General features: G+C 37.6%; 1 protein-coding gene across 2 annotated transcripts in view; it reads left to right on the top strand.

Annotated features, from left to right (window-relative positions):
* FAM114A2 (family with sequence similarity 114, member A2) overlaps nt 1–15,906 on the top strand; it is a 34,997-nt gene that overhangs the window by 4,378 nt on the left and 14,713 nt on the right. For both annotated transcript variants that reach the window (XM_010829381.1, XM_010829382.1), the window contains exons 2-9: nt 489–730; nt 1,037–1,136; nt 1,542–1,634; nt 4,680–4,771; nt 5,908–6,042; nt 6,548–6,706; nt 7,330–7,453; nt 11,620–11,699. In XM_010829381.1, the coding sequence (XP_010827683.1) occupies nt 503–730; nt 1,037–1,136; nt 1,542–1,634; nt 4,680–4,771; nt 5,908–6,042; nt 6,548–6,706; nt 7,330–7,453; nt 11,620–11,699 (1,011 nt within the window). In that variant the 5' untranslated portion in view covers nt 489–502. The remainder of the gene's footprint in view (nt 1–488; nt 731–1,036; nt 1,137–1,541; nt 1,635–4,679; nt 4,772–5,907; nt 6,043–6,547; nt 6,707–7,329; nt 7,454–11,619; nt 11,700–15,906) is intronic.

Here is a 15,906-nt window from a genome sequence, read left to right as displayed (position 1 = left end):
AACTCAGTCTCAAAAGGTTACATGCTGTATGACTGCATTTATATAACATCTTGAAATGACAAAAGTATAGAGATGGAGAGTGTCAGTGATTGCTGTGGGTTAGGAGGTGGGTGGGAGTGGCTAAAGATAGCTAAAACACAAGGGATCATTGTAATTGAATTATTCTGTATCCTGACTGTGGTAATGATTATATGAATCTGTGCATGTGATAAAATTTCATGGAAGTAATTATGCTCGCATGAATGAGTGTAAAGCTGGTGAAATTTTGAGTTAGGTCAGGGGATGGTACATATCGGTATCCTGGTTATGAAATGCTATAGTTACACAAACTGTTACCTTGGGGAAAATTGGGTGAAGAGTACATTAGAGCTCTATTATTTCTTACACCTGCATGTGACTTAGTGATAATCTCAAAAAGTTTAAACAAGTAACAAGTAAAAAAAGCCTATAATTAATTTTTTGGGGTGGGGGGGCTTTTATTTTACCAGGCAATGATCTAATCATGTCGAATAAAGATGATCTTGAGACTGCAGTGATAACTGAAGCAATTCCTATCCGTGAAGATGAGAACTGTGAGCCAGTCAAGAATTTTGAGTCAGTTGACCAGAGTGCCAAGTCGGAGAGTAAATCAGAACCTGTAGCTTCTACTCGGAAAAGACCAGAGTCCAAACCTTCCAGTGACCTTGAGACAGAAGTTCTCCCTGTTCAGGCATCACAGGCTGCAGGCAAAGTAGAGTATCTATTAAAACACTGAAATTAAAAAATATTGGGGCTAAAAGGAATATGGAATCAAAACAAACTGGGGATTATACTTATTTACTTCCTTTTAAAACCATAAAACACTAAATTTTCTCAGTTCTATAAATGCTTACATGCAGTTAACATACATCTGCCAGTCAGTACATTTCTTGAGCCACACAGTATGTATTTGTTCAGCCATACTTTTGGCCAATAATTAGCTACCTTGTGTATGCACTCTGACTTCCCTCTAATTTTTCCATTTTTCTTTGGTTTTTCTGGCTACTGGGAAAAATAGGAGACTGTTTCCAAAGATGTACCCCAGTCTGGATGGGGCTATTGGGGCAGTTGGGGCAAGTCCTTGCTGTCCTCAGCCTCAGCTACAGTAGCCACAGTAGGTAAGGTCATCAGTCATTTTGTTAATTTTTGTGCATATTTTGCTACAGATCTGTGTTAAAAATGACTTTGTTAATCATTCTTCCATGATTATGCAGAGGCTTTATAGTTTGAGGATGCATTAGAACGATGGGCTGATTTATATTGCCACTAAAATTTATAATTTTCATTAGAAGGTTGACATTTAGGAATTATAAATATAAAACTATTATTTAGTGATAATCAATTTTTGGGGGGAGGAGATAAGGATAAACTCCCCAAAATCAGTTATATAAGGTCAAAGTAAAGTCTTGTAGTTGTAATGAATTTTAAAATCTGTGGGTTTGAATTTTGGTTTGTTTCTTAAGTTTTGGTGGCTAATTGCAAGTAATATTCAAATATGAAAATGTTATCATTTTTCTCATCAGGACAAGGTATTTCAAATGTCATTGAGAAGGCAGAGACTTCCCTTGGAATCCCTAGTCCTAGTGAAATTTCAACGGAAGTCCAGTATGCAACAGGTCAGTATATGGAAATGTTACAGCCTAGAATTATGGATTGAAATGGAATAGTTCAGCTCATTTCTTCAGTAGATGTTTATGGATTGTGATGTTCAGGGTGTCATGGGACTGATGAGAAAGGAGACTTGAAATCTTTGACTGACAGAGATATATGTCCTTTAACCACTTAGGTGTCTGTTTTTCATTATTTATGCAAGGGGATGATATTTTATATTGCAGAGGACTGTTATAAACATTAAATAAAACCATGAATATAGAATGTAAAAATTGTCTACCTTTTTGCTTGGCACAATTGAGTAAGAGTCTAATAAGAGCTGAATGTGAATCTATTGTGGCTTGAAAAAATATTTTAATGTATTAGTTTTGGTGTTGTTGCCCTGTCACTAAAGTTTGGTTCATTTTTTTAAGCCTTTTTTTCCTGTCCTTCAGTTTGCATAGTTTTTGTTGTGGCTTTGCTAATCTTTTGCTGTGTCTAATGCTATTAAGTCCACTCAGTGACTTTTAAAAGGACCTGGATTCCATCCCTGGGTTGGGAAGCTCCCCTGGAGAAGGGAACAGCTACCCACTCCAGTATTCTGGCCTGAAGAATTTCATGGACAGAGGAGTCTGGCAGGTTACAATCCATGGGGTCGCAAAGAATAAGACACGACTGAATGATGTTCAGTTTTACTTTCATTATATTTTCAATTCTAGAAATTCCATTTGTTTCTTTTTTCTTTGAATTTTCCGTTTCTTACCTTCTGATGTATTTATTTTAGTGTCCCTGTCTGCTAATACTGTCATCTCTGACATTTGAATCTATTTTTGTTGACTAGTATTTTTTCTTGGTTATGGATCACATTTTTCATTTCTTTGATTCTCGAAATTAAAAATGTTACATAGTTGAGTGGATTTTGTTGTCTTTTAAAGGGAGTGAGTTTTGTTTGGAGGGCAGTGAAGATATTTGTAGCTTGTGTGCATGCTTAGTTGCTCAGTCATGTCCGACTCTATGACCCAATGGACTGCAGTCTGCCAGGCTTCTCTGTCCATGGGGTTCTCCAGGCAAGAATACTGGATTGGGTTGCCATGTCTTCTTCCAGGGGATCTTTCCAACCCAGGGATCGAACCCAGGTCTCCCACATTGCAGGTGGATTATTTACCATCTGAGCCACTGGAGAAGCCCAAGAATGCTGGCGTGGGTAGCCTATCCCTTCTTCAGGGAATCTTCCTGACCCAGGAATTGAACCGGGGTTTTCTGCATTGCAGGCCGATTCATTACCAGCTGAGCTACCAGGGAAGCCCATTTGTAGATTAGGTTGATGTTTTTAAGACTTCATTTTAAGCTGCTTTAGGGTGAATCTAGGGTAGCCTTTATAAGTGCTAGTTAGCTTAGCTACTAAGCCTCTAATCCTTCTGAGGTTTCTATCTAATTTCTAGGTGTTTAACTAGGTATGTCTACTTGATTGTTTGGAAGTCAAGTATCTCTCAGCCTAGCATGAGCTTTGGGCATTGTTTAGTTTATAGCTTCATGGTCATTCTTTGCCCAGTATCATGGAGTCTTCCAATATAAGAATAGCTTAGTATTCAGCCCAAGACTCAAGGGCATGCCTGTGTAGATAGCTGGAAATCTTTACCTCTGTAGCTCCCTCCTCTTCAGTACAGTAAAGTCTGAAGATATTGTGGGTTCAGTTTCAGGCCACTTCAATAAAGTGTATATTGCAATAAAGCGAGTCTCACAAGTTTTTTTTTTTAGTTTTCAAGCATATGTAAAAATTTATACTATGTTATAACCTATTAAGTGTGCAGTAGCATTATATCTTAAAAAAAGTGTATATACCTTAATTAAAAAATACTTCATTAATGAAAAATACTAACCATTATCTGACAATGGAGGGTTACACAAACCTTCAGTTTGTTTAAAAAAAAAAAAAAAAAGCATTATCTGAAGAGTGCAGTAAAGTGCAATAAAATGAGGTGTACTTGTACTCTGACCTGCAAATTCCAGGTGCTTCAGCTTTCTTGCCTGTTTCTTCCACTTAGTAAGACTACCATGCTCTGCTTGGGTTTCCCTTCCTTGTGCTGTGGTCTGGAAAGCAAACCAATGAGAATTCTCTTCATTTTTTTCTTTTCTCTCCTGAACCATAGTCCAGTATAGTCTGTTGTCTAGTATCTGGAGATAATTGTTCTTCATATTTTGTCTCCTTTTCTAGATGTTGTGGTAGAAGGGCAAGTCTGACATCAGATAATCCATCATAGTTGGAAGCAAAAGTCCTCCCTACAGTAGATTATTTGTTGATCTCCTATAATAGATTTTAGTGTTAATAGTACAGATTAAAAAAAAAATCTCCCTAATGCATGTCTGAATCTTATGAAGAAGCATAATTTTCTAGGATAAAGTTTAAAATAGCCTGGATTTGAAAAAAAAATCAGATTTATTGAGTTAATAATTTACATAAAGTTTGCTCTCTTTAGGTATAGTCATCCTGTAATATCCATGGAGATTGGTTCCAGGAGCCCTCCAATAGATATCAAAATCCTCAGATGCTCAAGTCCTTTATATAAAAATGAGTATCCACAGGTTTGACATCACAGAACAGAGGACCAACTGTTTATAGTTTTATGTATTTTGACAAGCATTAAGTCCTCTTTACACTGTGTAATCATAGTCCATTGTGATTATTCATATATAGAATATTTCCTATATCTGTATAGACAGGACACAAGAATATTTTTACACCACACCCCCCATGCCCCTTTGTAGTCACTCCCCTCCACCAGTTCTCCACTCTCAGTGACCACTGACCTGTTTTCTGACCCTGTGGTTTTACCTTGTGCAGAAAATCATGTTGTCTCTTGTATATAATCAGTAGGTTGTTCAAAAGACTGGATTTTGTTTTGAAATGAAAATGAAAAAAAGTTGCCTTAGCTTATATTTTAAATAGGCAAATGGTTTAAAATGCTTGAAAAATGCTAAGGCCTTGTATGTTGGAAGTAAGATCTGATTTTAAAAAATTCATATAGATGCTAATAAAGCAAACCTATTTACACATCCCTTCCCTACTATAGGAGAGACAAGTGCCAAAGAGAATGGAAACTCCTCTCCAATGAGTGGGCCGTTTGGGGTATTCTCGACCATCTCTACTGCTGTTCAGAGCACAGTGAGTAAAAATTGCCAAGGTGGCCTGCTTCCTTCCATGATTATAATGGGTCTTGTCTCTCTCTCTTTCTTTTTCCTTAAAAGTCGTGGGGACTGATTACTCTTATGGTAGTTCAAATTGCCGAAGATCATTCACTTTGATCTTAAGTGTAGAGTGAGAGCTACTTGAAAAACTTAGAAGTAAAAGAGGGAGGAGGAGATGAGTAATGGAGAGGTAATGTACATAATATTTTATGGACTAAGAATTCTTAGTTTGTTGATCCTAGAAAAACCTCTCTGCTTTACAAAAATATTTTTCTCATAATTACATCTTTTAGATGAAGGGAAAATGAGATGTTTATGATGAGTACTTATAAAGGCATAGATGATTAGAAACATTTTTGAAAGGATTATATAGGAAGCTTAATATCTCCTGCATGACAATAGCTAGTACTTTTTATTTTAACTTTTTACTTAGTATAATCTATATTCAGAAAAATGAAATCATAAGTGTTTGGTTTTAATTTTCACAATGTGCTCATATTCAGACTGAGAAACAGCATGGTGGTATATCAGATGTCTCCCTGTGCTGTCTCCCTGTCTTCTATGCCTCCCTCTATTGCCCTCTAAGATAGCTACACTTCTGTCTTCTACCAACATACATTAATTTTGCTTGCTGTATAAAGAATCATAAAGAATGTACTCTATTGTATCTGGTTTCTTTCATTCATTATTATGTTTGTATAATTTATTCATGGTATAGCTGTGTGGTATATTCTATTTTCTTTGTTGTGTTTCGTTGAGTGACTGTGTAACACTCATTCCAGAGTTGGTAAGTGTTGAGGTAGTTTTCAGTTTTTAGCTTTTATAATAGTACTCCTGTGAGCATTCTTGTGTGTGTTTTGATGAACCTCTACACAATTTTTTGAGTTTTTAACCATGGGTACCGTTGCTAGGTCATAGGATATTCATATATTCAGACATACTCATAGTTTTCCAAAGTCGGTATACTGCTTTACATTCCCATAAGTACAATATGATTGTTTTAGTTGCCCCACTTTCTTGCCATTTGGTATTGTTATCCACTATTTTACATGATCAAAACATGCAGGTGTCTTTCTTCAACATTATTGTGACGAGGTTACATGTGTTTCCTAGGGAAAGAGTGTTATCAGTGGGGGTTTGGATGCCTTAGAATTCATTGGAAAAAAGACAATGGATGTAATAGCAGAGGGGGATCCTGGATTTAAAAGAACCAAGGGTCTGATGAACCGGACTTCTACGCTGTCTCAGGTACTATTTGCATTTATCTGTTTACTTTCTGTTTCTATTTTGATTTTTTGCCTGTGTTAACTTGGGACCTTGTTAGTATTTCCTTTTGAGGACTTTTTAGTGAATTTTTTTTTAATTAAGTTTTTTTTTTTTTTTTTTGGTGAGGAGATGCACAGCTCTAATGCTTAGAAAAATGCGCAGTTCTTTTTTTTCCTCCTCTTTCCTTCCCTCAGAATGTCTTCTCAATGCAGTATAAGATGCCAAGCCCTTTTAGGGTTGTTTATTAGATTAATAGTAAAAACCACGTTCAGAAAAACACTTGGTTCCTAGGGTGTTATTTACCCTGTGTAGGAGCAAGTTATGTGATCATATTTTCCCTGCAGCTCCTGAGCCTATCTGATTTGAATCACAGTTCCATAATGAAAGAGCAGTGTTATTCATCTCAGTTTTGCTTCCCTCGACTTTCAAAACTCATCCTTAAGCTTTTGTTATGTATTGCAGTATAATGCCTCCATATCTCTTTCAGGTTTTACGAGAGGCAAAGGAGAAAGAAGAACTATGGACTTCCAATGAGGTTACCATGGAAACAGACAAGAAAACTCATTATGGGCTACTCTTTGATGAATTTCAAGGCCTTTCACATCTAGAAGCTCTGGAGATGCTCTCTCGAGAAAGTGAAATAAAGGTAATTCCAAACCAAAAATTTCATCTGGGGTAGTCTTTCAGCAAAAGCACACTGCATAGTCTCTTTGCCTTTGTGCAGTTGGAAAATGAAATGTATGTCAGGTAGAGGCATGAGACACTCTGAAAATACTATGCCAAAACAAACAAATTAATATTTGAATTAATTGCTAGAAAAGAATGAGTCAGGTGTTGTTTCTCTAAATTTTTAAAGACAAATGGACAGATTAACAAAGATGTCTTAATAGTACATCTATTATTTGTCCTTCATCTTGTTCTTTTTTTCAAGTTTCTTTGGCTTAAGATGCTGATTTGGATTTAGTTACCTGTTAGCTTTTAATTGATTCAAGACTATTTCATTTTCTCCTAATTTTTAAGTTGAGTTAAGCACTAATTTCTATACATTTCTGATTTATATTGTTTTTGACTAGATGAAGTACATTCAGGGTGGTATGGCTGCAGTGGTTTATATTGTTTTTGGAAGCACAAATTCTCCCTATCTTTCCTCTTGTGTTAAGGTTCTTAAGAGCTTGTGAATTCATAATTTTCATTTTACTATGGTCTATAACCTCTTTTGCATTTGAGAGTGTTTTTCTTTTTCATGCTTATTATCTTATATCAATTCAGGTGAAGTCTATTCTTAATTCTCTAAGTGGAGAAGAGTTAGAGACTCTGAAACTTGAATTGGAGCAACTCAAAGAAGCATTTTCCCTAGCAGAGCTCTGTGAGGAAGAGGAGGAAGAGAAGAAAGGTAGTATGGAAATCCAGCATTTGAGTGGGAAAGATATAGTGTGTTTATGTGCTGTACGTATGTAGATGTCAGTACATATATAACCATCATATGTCATAAATATTTTATACTAGTCTTGCAAAATTATAATTTTTCCTTGGACACTTTATATACCTTTGAAACTAGCTTCTGAAGTAAGTACAGGGTATCTTGTTGGCTATTTATCAAAGAACTTGAACATGGCAGCAAATGGTCTGTGTATTGTATTAGAACTGACTTGTGAGGAAAATCTAGATCATCAAGGTCAGCTTTTAATATCTGGGAAAATAAGTGGGGCTTTCAGCATAACCCTGTGGCATTAGAGTCCCTATATATTATTGTTCATTCCAAGTGATGAAGGCAAAAGGATATTGGTCACCAGAATGTACAGAGATACTGAAGAATGCACTATAGAGATCTATCACAGAAAACAAGTCACTATTTTAGAAATATAGGACAGTAAGATATGGGGGTTTGGCACTACAGAATGGCAAAGAATAATAGCATTGATAGATCTCAAGTCTTTTACAATCTCTAACTTTTGCCATTAGATTTTTTAACCAGCAGATGGGGAGTGTTAAAGGGTTGGGGCAAGGCACAATATGCCCTGTCTCAATGTAAGCTGATAGCATAGATTTTTTTTCTTTTATGGCCTCCTACCTAATGGGGTATTAATTAATGAATATTGGGCAGGGATCTATTCTGGTCTGTGGTAATTTTAATGGGTGATGTGGAATATATTTTATTTATTTTTAATTGGAGGATAATTGCTTTACAATGTTGTGTTGGTTTCTGCCGTACATCAACATGAATCAGCCATAGGTATACATATGTCCCCTCCTGTCTCCCTCCTGCCTCCCACCCCATCCCACTCCTCTAGGTTATCCCAGAGCCCTGTATGTACCACATCTTCTTAAACCATTTGTCTGGTTATATAATATCTTGCTAAATAGATAATATTTATATAGTATCTTACTCTGTGTAAAGAGTCCTGATACGAAATGGTCCTTGAATATGAATTTTTAAAGCTGTCTTGACATACTGAGAAGACAGTAAGCATGGTAGATAAAAGGATGGATTTTGGAGTTAGACCTGGGTTCTAAATCAAGATCTGCCATTTATTAAGCCTTGTGACTTGGGAAGTTACTTAACCCTGAGCTTCTGTTTCCTCAACTATAAGTAGAGGTGGCTAATCCCTCTCAGTTTGTTATAAGGACTCAATGAAATGTTACGTTTAATGTGTGGCTCATAGTAAACACTCAACAAATGGTGGCTGTTATTTTCGTTATTAGAATAGCAGGAGTAAATAAATAAAGATGTTCATTTTCAAAGTCTCACTTAGCAGGACACCTATAAATTGATTTTTGATTTGCTTAAGTTGCTCCATTGCTGCTAAGTCACTTCAGTCGTGTCCGACTCTGCGACCCCAGAGACGGCAGCCCACCAGGCTCCCCCGTCCCTGGGATTCTCCAGGCAAGCACACTGGAGTGGGTTGCCATTTCCTTCTCCAAGGCATGAATGTGAAAAGTGAAAGTAAAGTCGCTCAGTCGTGTCTGACTCTTAGCGACCCCATGGACTGCAGCCGACCAGGCTCCTCCGCCCATGGGATTTTCCAGGCAAGAGTACTGGAGTGGGGTGCCATTGCCTTCTCCGAGTTGCTCCATTATTCCTAACCAATTCCTGGTTATTTTATGAACTTAATTTAGGTTATTTGTACATAATACCATTAACAGTATTTGTTTAATTTAGTCAACATCTCACTTTGTATAGTAATTAGAAATCCTGATTTTAAATACCATTCAGAGGACTCGAGGGAATTTCTAAACAGATGGATTTGTGTCTATGAGATTTTTATTCCCTATCTGTTTGCCAGAGATCAGGATTCTTCAAAGACAGCATTGGAGTGCTGCATGCCACCCTTTCCAACAGACCTCCATAGTGATTCTGGGTGAGAATGCAACACTGACCTTGGTATTTAATTATATCTCAATGAAGTTTAAAAAAAGAAAGTGATGGTAGGATAGAGGAGAGAAAACCACAGAGCCCGATTCTGGTGATATTGATCATCTTCAGTTTCTGTCAGCATCCTTAGCCTTTGCCCTTCTACCTTATGTACCTGATCCCTTCATTTTTGTAGGAGACTTCCTGCTTGTGGTGCCAGCCTGTCTTCTGAGTCCCCCCAAAGCACCAACCCTGTCTTTCTTTTGTCTTTGTATACTTTTGTTCTAATACAACAACTGCTTTTTATGCTCAAATTGATGGGGAGTACATGACAAAGATCTCCATTTCCCCCCCTGTATTTTATCTTTTCAAAAAATACTTATTTGTTTTGTTTTTTAGATTCCACATATAAGTGATAACATAGTTTTTATCTTTCTCTGTTTCACTTATTTCACTAAGCCTAATACCAGGTCTGTACATATTGCAAATACATTTTTTGATTAACCTTCAGCAGTAAAAGTTTTTTGAGCACTTAAACCCTAATATGTGTGTGTGTGTGTGTGTGTGTGTATTTGAATGTGTATAAATTATAAACATGTCCCCATAATAATATGTTAATTTACATTTTAAAGTGTATCCTAGAAAATAACTTCTTAAAGAGTGAGACAAATGGCTATAAGTAAAAGTCATTTTTTTTTCCCTCCTACACTTACTCTTTGAGATGCTTGCATCCCACTTGGATGCACATTCATCCCTTGATCCCAAATAATTTAGAGCTTTGCTGGGAAAACAAAATTCCCTGCTAAGAGTCAGATTTTTAGTAGGATATGATTAGGAATTGTTTAAACAAGTTACAAAGGTCACAGTTGTATCATTGAGTGAGGTCAGTTTTTCCCAAACTGTGTTATACCTGGGATCACTAAACGATTTGAATGGTCTGCCTTGAATCCCAAGGGAGGACAAAAGACTAGCAGATAGAGAAGAATCAAGGCAGATTTTCTTCCCCCTAAGGATTTTGGGGAGGAAAGCAGGTATGAAGCTGTAATAATTTGCTTTGGTAACCATGAACTAGTGACTGAGAGATACTCACATAGATTGTAAGTGCTAGGAGATTTCTGTATACAAGAGTTCTCTCTGTAGTCTTTGGTGCAGAAAATACTTGGGCTCTGCTTCAAAGAGGAGATTGGCTAGGATTTAGATAAATAGAGAGAAACAGAGAATTTCCTGTCATTTGTTTGGATGTGTTGATTGTTTTTGATCTTGACTCACCCATTTGCTTGCATGTTTCTCAGGTATTAAGTATTCCATGTTCCACATCATTGCTCATCAAGCTTATTCCAATAGCTTCCTCACCATCCTTCCAACATCTTGGAATCCTTTTTCCTCTTCCTTTCTGACTATCTACCACTATTCTTATCTGGATCCTGGATTATTGCCTCAGCCTTCCTGCTTTCCTTCATGTTTCTCTTTGATTCCATTCCTACCAGGAAGCTAAAGTGATCTTTCTAAAATTTTAATTGGATTTACCTGTCTGTTTAAAATCATTCAGCAGCTCCTCATTCTCTTTGTGAAAAGTTCTGAATTCTTCACCATGGCTTATGACATCCCTTAATACCTGAATCCTGCTTACTTGCCTAGCTTCATTCTATCCCTCTTCTCCTTCTTCCATCAGGACAATCCCAACGTATGGAACTTCTTGCCTTGCTTTCTGGATCTTTGTACTTGTTTTCTCTGCCTGAAGCCATTTTCTTGGCTAACTTGTACTCATCTTTTATGTTCCAACTTAAATTTAGTTTCTTGGGAAGCACATGCGTAGTACTCGGTTAGTACTCTGCCTTCATCAGTTCTCCATTCATGCTTATAGGATGGAATACAAAGAGCACAGGCTGTGGATTGGGGGTGGGAAGGGCAAGGTTTGACTCCTAATTTGTTATGAGATTTGGGGGATGTAAAATTAACCTCTTCAGGCCCTATTTTCTTCATCTCTAAAATGGGATTATGATGCCTTTTTTTTTTTAACAAGCCCATTAAAAGAATTCATAATAAAATATACATTAAAAAGGATTTTGTAACCACTAAAGCACCTTGCTCGTATAATTCGCTTCTGCTGTTAGTACTACTGCTGCTGCTACTATTTCTCTTTTCTTCCCCTGCAATGATCCACTCCAGTCTTTGTACAGTGTTTTACATGGGACTTGTTTTTCTAGGGGATGAAGACTTTACCAAAGAGATAACAGAGCTATTTTCCCAGCTGCATGTCTCCTCCAAACCAGAGAAACTTGCCAGGGTAAGTTTTTCCTCTTGGTGAGTTTCAGTTTTTTACATACATATATTTAGTGGATAAAGAATGTAAGGTTGTAAATTCCTGGCAAGAATGTCACCAACACCAAGGGTACATTCTGAGATCCATACCTTGTATCCTCTTCTTGGTTTCATAGGTTAGTGTGCTAAACTCACACTGCGCTTCCCACCCCCAATGCCCCTACACGTCTGCCATCCTCACCTGTTTTCATATGGATTGCTTTACTTGTCTAAAAGCTTAAATTAGGCCCCAGCCATTGGTTGTGCTCACCAGCCATTGTGATACCAATGGGCTAGTTCTCTATTGAGGTCTCACTCTGTTGACGTTCTCAGGGCTCTGAGTGATTCACAGATGATGGCATGACCCCTGCAATTAGGTAGCTAGAGGTTGCCATTTCCCAGAACCCAGTAACTCAGATAATGACCATTTAGCTTGTGGAAATGAGAGTTCTTGGCCTGGACCTTGCTCTTTGGTGGTGGTGCCTGAGCTGTCGTCACACAACTGGAGCACGGAAGGACTTTGGTCAGAGCTCAGAGTGGGTTGGGAGAGACTGTTAGCAGAGTAGGACCTGCCTACCATTTACGCCAGTGTGCCAGCTCTTGGGAACTATTCTCTGGGTCTTGGGCTGCCTGCTGCCTCTTCACTCTCTTCTCCTAATCTCGAGAAACGTCTTAGAATCAGCAGCAGGTACACATTGCTTCCTGGCCAGGGAGAACTTACAGCCATTAAATAGACATCAGAGTCATCTCTTGCATACCCCAGGGTAAGAAATATGATGCTTGAGGGAAGTTATGCATTGCTCTGTCATTACCAGTGAAAATGCTGCATTCTCCAAGAAAGCTTTCAGCACGTCGCCTCAGCAGCTCCTCTCCCTCATCTTGTCTGTAGCATTTTATAGCTTGGATCATAATGTTTTTGTTTTGGAAATAATATCCAGCTTAGAAAAAAGTTGCAAGAATAGTACAAATAGCCATTCATATACCTTTTATGCAGATGTACCTGATAACATTTTACTTCATTTACTTAATCATTTGTGCTTGCAAATATGTTCTCTTTTTCTATCCCTTTCTCTCTACCTCCCTCATACACACATGCACACACATGTTATAACTATTGTTGGGATTATTTCTGGCCCTGTCATGTGCAATGCAGGGTCTTTAGTTCCACAACCAGGGATCAAACCCATGCCCTCCACAGTGAAAGCACGGAATCTTAACCACTGGACTGCCAGGGAAGTCCCTGGGACTATTTTTTTTTAGAGTAAATTATAAGTATGATAGCCCTGTACTCCTAAATATTTCAATATGTGTCTCTTAAAAATATGGATATTCCCTTACATAACCACACTAATTATCAACTGCAATAAATTTAGCATTGATACCATACTTTAGGTAGTCTGTTGTCTGCATTCCAGTTTTGTCATGACCTGATAATGTCCTTCATTTTTTTCCTCTAATGTTGGAGCAAGAACATGATCATAAATTGTATTTCTTTGTCACATACTCTGTCTCTCTTAATCTGTATTTGCTTTGTTTTTGTTTGTTTAGTCTCCTTTAATATGGAAGAGTCCTTAGCCTTTCTTTGTCCTTTATGATTTTGACATTTTTGAGAAATACAAGCCCCTTCTCCCTTTATAGAAGTAGAGTATTCCTTACTTGAGGGTTATCTGATGTTTTCTCATGATTAAAGTCAGGTTATGCATTCTCAGCTGAAAGTGCTCATAAATAATGTTGTATCCTGCACAGGGTACAACATATCTCGAGGCACATGATGTCCATCTGTCCCTGATTGGTGGGGTGTTGTCTGATTTCTTACTGTATGGTTATGATTTTGTTCCTGTGCTGCTAATGAGCTTTGTGTGGGGAGACATTTTTAAGACCATACAAATACCCTGCTGCTCATAATTTAGCATTCTAGATTTAGCAACTATTCATGATTCTTGATGCACCAGTCTTTACTGTGAGGATTGCCAAATGATGATTTGTTTCAATCCCAGTACATGCTTCACATTTACCAGTTGGCTGTCAGCATTCTGCTGAAGAGTTAAGAACTTTCCCTTCTCCCTTTGTCTCTCTATTATCTGTTATTGGTATGGTCTCATGGGTTTCTATTTTTTTCCCCATTGGTTTGTAATTCATTACTGTCCTTAATTACTTTGGTGTTCAAATTGTCCTTCAAGCTGACTCCTTTGTGATGTGTCCCTATTAGTCTTTGAGTACTTCCTTATTTGGGGGCATAACAAGATCTTGTGCCTTCCATATTTCTCCCTAGAATCAACCTGAAATTCAAGGAGCCATGGTTCCTTTTTGCTATTTCAAGCCAAAACTTGGGTGCTAGATGTATTCATTGCTTAGGGTATCTTTGCTTCTAGGCTTGTTGGCAGAGCTGTGTGTGTGTGTGTGTGTGTGTGTGTGTGTGTGTGTTTGTTGGCAGAGCTGTGTGCATGTGTTAAGTTGCTTCAGTCACATCCAGCTCTTTGTGACCCTAAGGACTATAGCTCACCAGACTCCTCATCCATGGGATTTTCCAGGCAAGAATACTAGAAGGGATTGCCATGCTCTCCTCTAGGGGATCTTCCCAACCCAGGGATCGAACCTGTGAGTCTTATGTCTCTTGAGTTGGCAGGCAAGTTCTTTACCAGTAGTGCCACCTGGGAAGCTGCAGAACTAGGAAATGTATTTAACTACACACATGTGCACCACCCTGTGTATATGCATAAGTGTATGCATGTGTGTAAATGTGTATACTCATATACTTATTTTAGAGATCATGAGTTCATACCGATAACCCCAGTTTCAGTCCATTTTTATGGGTTCTTCCTTGCCTCTCCCCATTTTACATTTGTCTCTTTCACAGTAAGAACTCTGTCTCCCAGTAACATTACCACACTTTCTACTTTCCTCTATTCTGTAATGCATTTGAAATGTATGCTTGCCCATACTACTATAAAACCAATCTACAAAAAATTTATGATTTATTTACTGTCTCCTCTGGTTAATTTGATTTCATCTTTGAATATGTAGAGTATTAACATGTTTTCAAGTCACAACTTCAAAAAAATATACACAGAAGTGTCGCTCCCTCTCAATTCCTATCTACTCCATTCTCCACTCTCCTTTTATATTTTGAACTTTCTTGTTTTCCAGCATATCCTTCCTATGTTTCTTTTTTAGATAACAGATATATTTTTTTAATCTCCTTCTTATATAAAAGTATACATACTATATGTATACTCCATGTAGCACTTTATTCACTTAACTGTGCAGATGTACTTCATAAAATTATCATTGGTTCTTATTTGTTTTTAAATGTGTGTATCTTACCTCCCATTCTAACAGTTAAATTTCGTCAAGGCTGGATCTGTGATATGCTTTATTGTTCTTAAGATCCCACCTCTGCCATCTTACTTTCTGTGCACTCTTAAACAAGTTGCTCAATCTCTCTGTGCCTCAGCTTCTCTGTCTGTGAGGCAGGGATAATGTAGGGTTCCTGTAAAGATTTAATGTGTTAATACACACAGAGCTCTTAAAAGTGCCTGGCCCATAGTAAATATACATTGTTTATGGTCCTGAAGAAGCTATCTCAGTGTGTTATACATTTAGATGTTCAATAAATATATGTTTACAATAAACCTTTATTTTGCTAGGTGCTAGGGAAAAAGTAATGAAAGAGACATAGATTCTTTGCTCAAAGAGATTATAATAATAAGTTATTAGTCCTAGTCATTCTCTGAAAGCAGTTTTCATATTGTTTATATTTTGGGTTTTGAGACTTAAGATATACAATGATTAAGGATAAGGGCCTGATTATTTCCAGGAATTTATATGAGAGTCTGTATGATTCAGAGGAAAAGCAATGAAGTAAAAATCTGAAAGCACAATTCTGATTCTTATTCTGACCCTCACATGTGATGTGGGCAAATCCCATTCCTTTTTCAGGCCTCACTTTTTTTAAGCAAAATAAATAAATAAATAAGCTGTTGCAGAAGCCAAGCTCAAAGGTGCCTTTTAATTTTTAGGTCTTCCCTAATGGCTCAGTGGTTAAATAATCTGCCTGCAGTGCAGGAGTTGCAGGTTGTATCACTGGGTCGGGAAGATCCCCTGGAGGAGGAAATGGCAACCCACTCCAGTATTCTTGCCTGAAAAATCCCACAGACAGAGGAGCCTGGCGGGCTACAGTCCATGGGGTCGAA

This window comes from Bison bison, unplaced genomic scaffold (genome assembly GCF_000754665.1).
Source record: "Bison bison bison isolate TAMUID 2011002044 unplaced genomic scaffold, Bison_UMD1.0 scf7180017864505, whole genome shotgun sequence".
Taxonomy (NCBI): Eukaryota; Metazoa; Chordata; class Mammalia; order Artiodactyla; family Bovidae; genus Bison; species Bison bison.
The sequence above is the reverse complement of the archived record's forward strand: the minus strand, read 5'-3'. Positions and strand labels throughout refer to the sequence as shown.